The 11,771-nt window shown below is 34.7% G+C and overlaps 1 protein-coding gene across 1 annotated transcript; it reads left to right on the forward strand.

Annotated features, from left to right (window-relative positions):
- The first annotated feature begins 699 nt into the window (after positions 1-699).
- LOC129268747 (glycoprotein 3-alpha-L-fucosyltransferase A-like) lies at positions 700-2,112 on the forward strand. Its single transcript, XM_054906255.2, has one exon. The coding sequence runs from the start codon at positions 795-797 to the stop codon at positions 2,019-2,021; it is 1,227 nt and encodes a 408-aa protein (XP_054762230.2). The 5' UTR covers positions 700-794; the 3' UTR covers positions 2,022-2,112.
- Positions 2,113-11,771: the final 9,659 nt, after the last annotated feature.

The raw sequence follows: 11,771 nt of genomic DNA on the forward strand, positions 1-11,771 counted from the left end.
AACTATAAACGTAGAGGAAGTACTCGACGAACGCTGGGACATACTGGAAAGTGTTGTACTCAAAATGATTGTGGTATGATGACCTTCCTGTCAGCGCGCGCGCACGTACGCATGTGTCACTGCATAGTTCAAGTTCATCAAGGCAGTGATCTCGTTCCCATTCCAACGCCATAGGAGAGTGAGCAAGGAGAAGCCAACAATGCGTGCGACCTATGATGCGACTGTGTTTGGGTCGATTAGCTTTCAATTGAGAGCACAAAGGCATAGTAAACCGTGCCGTTATATTACCGTATAACTATCGTATAGTATACCGTGAAAACGAGTTGTTCTGCTTTATAGCTTGTAAACCATATTCACAAGTATAATTTTGTGTAGAATTATGGTGAAATTTTGGATCATCGAGCCGGCTAGAACCTTTGCTTACACTAGGCCTATGACTATGTAATACTGTGTGAGTTGGTTCTCCTACAATGCGGACGATGAAAAGGAAGCTACTGATTATTTCAGCTCTTACATGTCTTTCACTTGGCGGGATTTATTTTCACTAGTGTTTGGGTCGACTAATTTACAATTGAGAGCACTAAGGAATAGCAAACCGTGCCGTTTTATTACCGTATAACTATCGTATAGTATACCGTGAAAACGAGTTGTTCTGATTTATCGCTTGTAAACCATATTTACAAGTATAATTTTGTGTAGAATTATGGTGAAATTTTGGATCATCGAGCCGGCTAGAACCTTTGCTTACACTAGGCCTATGACTATGTAATACTGTGTGAGTTGGTTCTCCTACAATGCGGACGGTGAAAAGGAAGCTAGTGATCATTTCAGCTGTTACATGTATTTCACTTGGTGGGATTTATATTCTCTTCATTCGGAACCGCAACCATATCAATGAAGGTTCACTGCTCGCTAAAAGACAGGCAGCTCAGACATTTAGCAGTTCGTTTAAAGGAGGAAATACAAGGGAGAATACTTTTGTGCGCCGAAACAAAACGAGGCAAGAAAACGGACCGTGTTACCGCCAGGTTCAGATATGGAGAGGCGCCAAAACCCCTCAAACGCCGGGAAAATTTCAGTGCCCGGGGCTCAAGTGTGGAATAAAATTCGTCCAAGACACCAGTTTTGAGACAATGAAGAGCAGTGATGCAGTTATTTTCTATCACTTCTGGAGGTGGAATTGGGCGGAACTGCAAAGGCGACGACCGATGAATCAAGCATGGGTTTTCTACTCCATAGAGAGCCCCAAGCTCACAGGCAGATCTTCGATGCCACCTCGCGGTTTTGATCGCTTATATAATTTCACAATGTCATACAGGCCATCATCAACGATTCATAGTCCATATGGATATTATGACACCGCCATTCCTCAGGTGACAGACAAAAATCGAAATTGGGCCGAAGGGAAAAGTGAATTAATTGCATGGGCCGCGTCCAACCACTGGGACACGACGTGGCGCCGTACGAAGTTCGTACAAACACTTTCAAAGCACATCAGTGTCGACATGTACGGGGCCTGTGGTAACAAGGTCTGTAACATACATTCTGCTGCCTGTATCCAGAAGCTCAAAGCTCATAAGTTTTACCTGGCGCTGGAGAACACCGAGTGTCGCGACTACATCACAGAAAAATTCTGGAAGAATGCTCTCCTCCGCAACATCTTACCCATCGTTTATGGTCCACCGCGGGAAGATTATGAGCGCGTAGCGCCACCAAATTCTTTCATACATTTACAAGATTTCAAAGATTTCAATGAACTTGTGGATTATATTAAACTTCTGGATTCAAATGATACCTTGTATAATTCATATTTTGAATGGAAGACGCAAGGTTCGATAGAGATTGTTGGTGAAGCAGTTATTCTAGGACCTCATTTTTTGTGTGAAGTTGTGGCGAAATTATTGGAGCAGGAAAAGAAGTTGGATGCTGGTTACGACGAAGCTAGTGATCGGAATCCGTCAATGCATGATTATTGGTCAACTTCGTGCTTCAAATCAACTGGATTTCCTCATGATTTTTAAAGGTCAAGTCCACACCAGAAAAAATGTTGATTTTAATCAACTTTAATCAACAGAGAAAAATCAAACAAGCGTTTATACGCTGAAATTTTGATCAAATCGGATGTAAAATATTAAAGTTATGATATTTTAAAGCTCCGCTTAGTTTTCACAAAAAAGTTATATGCATAACTCAGTGACATGCATGAGAGATTCAGTGACGTCCTTCAATCACTATTTCTTATGTTTTTTTAATTGTTTGAATTATATAATATTGCAATTTTTACAGATTTTACAATTATGACCAACACGACTGAATCATAAAATGTTAGAATGGTAATTCCACATGTTCAGTGAGGAATAAAACCGTGTTTCACAGGACAATGGGGAGAAAAATATAATATTTCATACTTCATATAATATTTCATACTTCATATAATAAAATACAAAAGAAATAGTGAGTGGGTGACGTCATCGTTTCCCTCATTTTCAGACCGACCAGGATGTGATTTTGTGAAATTAAGCGAAAATTAAAACGTCATAACTTTCTTATTTTCATTACATTTTGATTATATTTTCAGTATTATGCTTGTATGATTTTTTTTTCTCTTTATAAAAAACAACTTTTTGTTGGGGTGGACTTGTCCTTTAAGTGATCAATCATGAAATGAAATATTGTGATTAAGAGTATTCCGCTAATACCTTTCAGTGTTAACAACAGCCTGGTATCTATATCGGTCCACATCAGAGAGGTGTTGAAACAACACCGGATTGGCGTTAGGGTTAACTCCAATTTGGCATTAACTCAATACCAATAATTAGTGTTAAAACAATATCGGGTTGATTCTTAAATGGTGTTGTTTCAACATCTCTCTGGTGTGGACATATATAGATTCCGGGATGGTGGTAAACCAACCATGGAGGGAGTTTCTACCTCCATGGACCAACACAGGAGTTGACAATGGGAAGGGGTGCCCATGCAGGTGGAGACCGCCCCCAAGATTTAGTGAGAGATTAAAATAAAAAAGAAATGAGGGTAAAAACAAAGAACTGAATATTTTACAAACGAAACATGAGTTTTGTGTTTTACTAAAAAAATGGGAGAAAACCCTCAATAAAGTTTGTCCCAAATTTCTTTTTCGTTTGATTCGGCATCTATAATTTGGTTGATTGTGAAACCCTTGTCATTTTACTGTTTCATTAACTTCCATCTCATTTTCCCCCTGAAATTTTGAACCGGATTTGATATACATGTATCGTATATAAGGTTTGGGGAAAATGTAAACTTTTGCTTTGATTTTGCCAATGCCAGCCCACTCAAAATCACAGTTCACAGTCGAAGAATATATTCCTGAAAGATGTGTAAAATCCAAGATATCTTGTGATAATGGTGATATTGCTCTTGAAGAAAATGGTCTGAAAATTTTGGAGCAAGCTTCCCCGAGATGTCATGTCAATTACAGACTTTGACAGATTCAAATCTGTGTTAAATGGTATGTTTCTAAGAAATGAATATCATTCATCATTGCATATTATTTTGCCTCTTTTCTAAGCCACAAGTGTAAGAAAGTTCGTACATTGTGCTTTGGCAGCTCTTTATTTAAATATATTGTGAAATAACTGAGAATGGGGACTATTTGAATAATCGATTCCTATTTATTTCACAAGTACTTGGTAAATTCCCTTGAAAGTGCAATACATAGAGTTTTTTAGTTATATATATTTTTTTACCATGGTAAAGTTTTTACTTATCCATATTGATATATTAATCATTCAACAGCAAAAATGCTAAATCTTTTGCAAATTTGTAAAACAAATCAATTATTCGATGGTATGGAGAAGACTTTGCGATGATTACAAATGCCTTCAAGTGTCTGATGCCGAGTGACACAAAGACTATTATTCATGCTTGAGGCTGAGCAACATTTACTGTTTTTACGGGGTACTCCAGGCTGAAAATAATTTGATTTGAGTAGAAAAAAAATCAGACATTTGAATTTTATTACATGAAATTATGTTTATTAAACCTTTGTCCTACAAGAACTTAGAAAAATTTGATTGACAAATACCATGCACACATGTATGAAAATATGAAATAATTATGATTTCATGTAATAACATAAGACAAAAGGACAATGGGGTGTTATAAAATCGGTCCATCTAATGAATATTCATGACGGCGTGCATAACTGTTTTCATAAATTATTTGTAAACTTCGTTATCTTTTATCAGGTTTTAGTGATTTTTTAAATAGCATTTTGCTCGGTGAATGCTACTAAAATTTATTCAGATATGATTATTTTCAGCCTAGACTACCCCTTTAATTGTAAGAAGAAACAAATCCTACTGCCAGCGGAATGAATTGTTCGTATATATGTGTTGTGATATTGTAAGAATCATGTATCGATAATAACATCCTAATCATGCTCATTGATTTGTGTATTGCTTTGCTGAGGGCTATCAAATGGGGGTACCACAAGCTAAAAATAATATCTGAAATAATAGAGTAAAATCCAACGAACAAAATATCGAACGTTAAAATCTGTTAAAAATTATAAAGTAATTGAATTTTTAAGTTCGGCAATTTTTTTGTGAAAAAGTATTATATGCCGTCATGAAGGATGCCATCCTTTTTTTCTGTTATTATATTAAAGAAATCTTTACGAATTTATAATATTATATCTAGTCTTCCATTATTTATACAAGGAATTATATTTTATTAACAAAAATCAGAAATAAACTCATGTTCATAATGTAGAAATTTCAATATCGTGTGGGTTTGTTTATTTTTTATTCCGAAGTTGGGAGATATATATTGTAATTTGCCACGCAGCATACATTACTCAATTATCATGTGAAAATGTTAGGTTAGGTTATATTTCATTATTGGTATTGATTAGGTCACCTGAATTTCATGACAACTGATGAGTGGCACTTGATTAATATTAAAGTTTTGGTTTCATGAAATATGTCTTTACCTTTTAAAGTTACGATTATATTTAAAACATTATTTTGGTTAAGATTTGATGTTGACGTCAGAAACGTATCCCTCTTCTGAAATGCATGTCCAAAACAAATAGCACACGTTCTGCAATTATGTATACAATAATTATATTATAATTATATTATATAAGTTGCGTGATAAATAACAATTATTTATATAATTTCAGGTTACAATTTAAAGGTCATAGGCCATTTGGTAAATAAACTACCATCAGCATAAAGGGTTTGTCCAAATGTTATGATTCTTAATTTAAACATAATTTTGATATTGTTAGGCAAACTTTCATGCTTCTTTCAAATTTCATGTTGTCTGGGTTTAAACTTTAAAGGTTGTTTTGTGTGAGCTTTCTCGAGAAATTTGAAACTTAAAGCGTATAGACGCAGGTAGAATCCAAATTTTTATGACCATGGGACCTTTTAGTACAACAAGTTATTGCAGTGATCATAAAGGTTCGCATCAGTGATAGATCACTTGACCAGAGTTGCAAGGTTCGAAATTGTCATGGTTTTGATGTCACCTCAGTGAGTATAGCGGCTTTATATTCACTGAGGTGACTCCACTCACTGCTTTTCAGATATCTGGAAGTACCTTTACTATACGGGTATGATTTTTTTTTTATTATGACAGAGAACACTGGCGGACAGAGCGGGGGTGGGGGGTCTATTTCCATGACATCCGCTATAAATTCCTCACACTAATGGAATGACCAACTTCAAACCTTGATTTGACACTGCCCTATCCTAAACCTAACCCTAAACCTGACATACAACTCTATTGCTACCCTAACACTATCTTAGATGAAATAGAGTGGGGGTGGGGGGCATGGACCCCCAAGATTTCTACAAACAAGAACAAGAGAAACAGAAGGAGAAAAGGAAAGGAATAGGGGTGAAATATGACATCGTTCTCTGAATATAATGTAAAATCTGTAACAAAATTAGATTTTTGAATTAAAAAGGTCGAAATTTTGCCCGTTCCCCTCATTCGCAGCTTTTTAGAAATTTTGCCCGGAACAAAATGTTTGGCTCATTAAGTCCAGAGACGGATCAGAGATGCTACAAGCAGAGCGAGCTTATCTCAACCGCGTAGCCAGGATTTCACTTTGGAGGGGGCGGTAAATGCACGCGAAGTGTGCCAACACTTACAGAGCGCGCGAAGCGCGCTCCCTAGGGGGTGGGTGCAAGGGAGGGGGAACCCCCCCCCCTCCCTTGCGAAGCTTTCGCTGTTTCATAAATTAAAATGGAAAGGAGCCGTCTCTCTTGTCTCTAGTACCTATATCCTATATCAGCCCCAATTCAGTTGACTATATTGTGATTTTGAACCTTGTTTTTAAAAGTGATTGTGAACGCACAAAAAAGGGATAAAATGGAGGAAATTAAAATAAAATCAACCCCGCGCAAAGCGCGGAAGCTAAATCGCTTTATAATTTTTTTTGTGCAAAGAAAAGGGTCCCGGGCGAGAAAAGGGTCTTCTCTAAGTTATATTGAATACTTCCCTTGGAAAGATCAGATTTCATTACAAACAATTTAGCGACAGTGCATATCTTTAACTCGCAAAACAGAGGAGAAGAAGGATATATGCCGGGAGGAAGATATTCCTCCCCGCGCAAAGCAATGCAACTCTGAAATTTTAAAGGGCGGACGTTTCGTCAAATGCAGATATCTCTAATACCCCCATCGGCTCTAATTCAATTGTTTTTCCTCTAAGATTATTGAACTTCATTACAAGGAAAATAGTGCGCAAAAAGTTGAAACTTCTGTGATTTATTGAAATTATATAAAACAGGATGATGTATAATTATCCTGATGTGCTTCATTTTGAATGATAAAGAAATTTAAGTGTCATTCGATTACAATCGTTTTCGGGACTGTCCGGTTAATATTTTCGATTTTTTTTTTTTTCAATTCAATTCAATTCAAGTTTATTTTGCTCTCTGCATAAAAATGAACACAAGTGTGGTAAAATACATAGGAACAAAGTTTACATAACATCAAAGACATAAAAAAGCATTGAGAGGGAAGCAGCCAAAAAGGAAAAGAATATCCTTATAAAAAGGCCGACCCAACTTACTTTAAAAAGAATAATAATTATTGACAATATCAAAAGTAAAAAAAAAAAAACAATTAGAAGACAATACAAAGGCATAGATACACAAATGGTAAGATTTAGATTATATATATATATAAATATTTACAAACAGGTTTAATTATCAAATATAAAGTTTCTGAAGTTACGTTTGAAAATATTAAATGAACAAGATGTTTTCAAATTAACCGGCAAAGAATTCCAAAGTAGTGGGCCACGAAAGAAAATAGATTTATGAGAAAGGCAAGTTCTTATTTTAGGAAGGTGGAAGTTTGCAGCATTTCTAGTAGGGTATTCATGAATATTATAATTTAATTTAAAACAGTTCAATAAAAAAAGAAGGTAAAAGTCCTTTAGAACATAGATACATGAAAAGTCCAATTTCATACTTGTACATATCATAAATATTTAAAATTTTAAGTGAATGAAAAATAGGATAAGAATGGGCGTAAAAAGGGGAGTTGTTTATAATTCTGACTGCACGTTTTTGAAGTTTATGTAATCTGTCTAAATAAATATTCGCAGCACTTCCCCAGGCAAGAATGCCATAATTTAAAAATGGTGAAATAATAGCATAATACAGCATCTTTAAAATATTTGGTGGAAAATTATGCAATTTGTACATTATGCCTATGTTCTTAGATATCTTATTGCAGATGGCATCAATATGATTTAACCACGTTAATTTATTATCGATTATGACACCAAGAAATTTTAAAGATGAAACTTCTTTTATCATTGAACCACACAATTTTATATCAATTTCATTGGAGTTTATTTTCTTATTTGTAAATATCATAAAGTTAGTTTTAGAAACATTGAGGGATAACTTGTTCAAGTATAACCAATCGGTAACCTTCTGTAATTCCTCATTAAATTCTGTTTGCAACGTCTGTAAATCTTTGTGGGACATGAATATACTGGTGTCATCTGCGAATAAGATAAATTTGAGTTTACTGGATACATTGCACATGTCATTAATATATAAAAGGAATAAAAGAGGTCCAAGTATCGAACCTTGGGGCACTCCACATCTTATAGATTTCAATTCTGATTTAATTCCATTACATAATACATATTGTTTGCGATTAGATAGATAATCTTTTAATAAGTCTAAAGTAATTCCTCTTATTCCATATGCATATAGTTTTTTCAACTAAATATTATGATCTAACGTATCAAATGCTTTTCGCAAATCTAGAAATAAACCTATCAATATACTCTTGTTATCAATTTCATTTGTAACTTTCTGAATAAAATCAAGTAATGCTGACGATGTGGAGTGCCCCGCTCTAAACCCATATTGACTGTGGGTAAAAATATTGCACATATTGATAAAATTTAAAATACGATTATATAAACATTTTTCAAATAATTTAGAAAAAACGGGTAAAATAGAAATGGGACGGTAATTGGACAACGTTTCGGAATTTCCTCCTTTAAAAATAGGAATAACTCTAGCAATCTTCATTGAATCTTGGAATACGCCCGAGTCAAGGCAAGAATTGAATATTGCACATAATGGTTGACAAATAGAATAGATACATTTTTTTATCACCTTCATACTGATGTCATCATGCCCTGTGCTAGAAGAGTTTTTGAATTGCTTTGTAATATTTATTAGTTCAGATGATGTTATGGGATTTAAAAATATAGAATGAATATTGTTGTCAACAAAAGAAGCCGCATCACTATTATTTACATTATCAAAATTACGATTTAAATCTAGACCGACATGAACAAAGTAATTATCGAAATTATCGGTAATCATTTCATTTGCTGTTATTTCAGTGTCATCAACTACAATTTGTTTTATGATAGTATTTTTGTGACCCTTTCCTAATGCATTATTTATTACTTTCCATGTACTATTCATATTACCACGAGCATTGTCATATTCGTTTTTATAATATTCTTTTTTACGAGACTTTATTTTATTAGTTAAAAGATTACGTACTTTTTTGTAAACATTTTTCCTGTATTCAGAAGGGTTTTTTACAAAAAGTTTATATAAACGACTTTTTTTCTTGATCAATATCCGAATATCTTGATTAATCCAAGGTTTGTCTTTTTGTTTTTTATGTAATTTGGTACGTTTAATTTGAAAATGTTTATTATATAAAGTTAAAAATGTATTTAAAAATTCATTGTAAGACTTATTAGGATCTTCCGTTGACAATGGCCATTGAGTTTCTTGTATTGATTGCATGAAAAGATTTAAATTAATATCATTGAAATCTCTTTTAAAGTTAAAGTCATTAGTACGATTGAAATTGCAATTGAAATTACTAATACAAAAAATGGGAAAGTGATCACTCAGATCATTAAAAAAAACACCAGATGAGAATTGGCAAGAATCATTTGTTAAAATGTTATCGATCAAAGTAACTGAAGTAGATGATACACGTGTAGGAGATTGAATTAACGGAAACATAGAATGTGCCAGCAAAAGATCTAGATACATATTTACATTCTGAGATTTGCCTATATTCATAAGATTGATATCAAAATCACCAATTAAATATAATTTGAGAATTTAGGCCAAATGTTTAAATGTTTTCGGTCAAAAATTTGCATATGCATCGATATCTTTCTGTTTATCATTAACATCAACAACTGATGCAAAATATCAGCATTCTACACGAAAGGGGATATATTAACGAGAAAACTGATATGCTACATGCTTAGCTAATGGGCAAATACCTGCGAATTTATTGCTTTTTGTGTAATAGTAGGCCTATTTATTAAAATCATTCAGTTCAAAATCATACAAGTAATAGTACATCAACAAAAACACTGTTAACAAAGTCAATTATTCATAATACCATTGACTACAACACGATCGATCGCTGGCATTCCTTTAAAGAGAGTGTAGATTATTTCGGTCTTGCTCGCCTTTGTCATGTTTGTAATTGGTGTGCTATTACACGCATATATACATGTAATGTGCGTTAAGCGATAGAAAGATGTATAAACTTAAATGGGTATGTGGGCAAAGGGCGTTTTCTACATATTAAAGCAACTTTTATGTTAATGAATAAAGCAACTTTGATGTTAATGAAATCTCTAGGAAAAGTTAGAGGAAGCATTGCACTCCATGCTGCATGCAATTACGTTCAAGAACATTAAAGCATAGCAATAGCAATAGCCTGTCGAAGGTACCCCCTTATCCGTAGCTTAACTATTAAAATATCGTGCGTTTTGCAGCCCCCAATGTGACAAAGTGGTGTTTTTGCTACAGAGAAAAACAACTTGTATTGTCTTGAAACCACTTGAAGGAAAAAGAGTAGGCTTTTCGCTATCAGTTACATACAAAGAAGTGATGGCACAGCAAATCTTACCACCACAGGGGTCTGCCGAAATCAACAACCCCTTTTTGTATTTTGCCTCTATCTGGGAAAATTCGCTATTTTTAGCCCCATTGAGGCAAAAGGCGTTACCCCTTTGCAGTAGACCACTTTTATTGTTTTTTTACCACTTGGTGATAACAAAATTTTCCTCTTATTAACTACATACAAAGAAGTGCTGGCACAGCAGAGCCTACCTCTCAGGGGTTTGCCGAAGTCACCCACCCCTTTCCAATATTTTGCCAATTTATGTAATAATCTACCAATTCGGAGCCTCCATTGAGGCAAAAAGGTGTTTCTGATATATAGTAATTAAGCCAATGTCTTAAAACCACTTTGAGACGAAAGTGTGGCATTTTCTCTATCTGTTTCAAATACAGGAGTGCTGGCAAATCGAATCCTGCCCCCTCAGGGGGCTGCTGAATTCACCCCTTTTCTTTATTATGCCAATTTATTGGAAAATCTACCAATTTGGAACCCCCATTTAGGCAAAACTGTGTTTCTGCTATATAGCAAACCACTTTCCTCAATGAAACTCTCATTGTTTCGTAACCACTTGGAGATAGAAAAGTAGATTTACCTCTAACAGCTACATATAAAGAAGTGCTGGCCCAGAAAAGCCTACCCACTCAGGGGTTGCCGAAGTCTCCCCACCCTTATTCCTATTTTCCCACTTTATAAAAAATGCAGGTTTGACCCCCCCCCCCATTCAGGCATAAAGTCACCTTTATTATTTAAAACCACTTAAAGATATAACAAAAGGTTTCGTCTATCAGCAACATGTAAAAAAAACTGCTGGCACATCTACGCTACTTATTCAAGGGCCGTTTTAGTCACCCCACGTTTTTGCCGACTTTGCCTAATTGTTGTAAAATTAGTCAATTTTAGGCCACCATTAAGGCAAAAGGCGTTTCAGCTATATAGTAAGGTCTATTTTATTTTTTTAAACCACTTGGAAATGGAAGAGAAGGCTTTTTTTCTATCAGCTATATATAACAAATTGTTTGCACATCCCCGCCTTCTCTCTTCAGGGACTCCACATTGACAGATTTTCCCATAAATTGGCAAAATAAGGAAAAGGGGTGGTTGACTTCGGTAGTATAATAATAGCATGTGGCAGGTCCAATGGCTACATTCCACTTTTCTCTTGAACTCTGAGACTGAGCAGGCATAAAATTAGTTTGGTGTGCAACGTCACGTGACTAGCTTATGATAGTTTCCGTGACAAGACCCTTTCATTTTAAACTATTGATAGAGTCCAAACAGAATCGAATTTATGCATTAAATATTAATAGTAACAATGTTATTGTAGTATAAATATTTGCTTACTGGTATTTA

Source organism: Lytechinus pictus, chromosome 9, assembly GCF_037042905.1.
Source record: "Lytechinus pictus isolate F3 Inbred chromosome 9, Lp3.0, whole genome shotgun sequence".
NCBI lineage: Eukaryota > Metazoa > Echinodermata > Echinoidea > Temnopleuroida > Toxopneustidae > Lytechinus > Lytechinus pictus.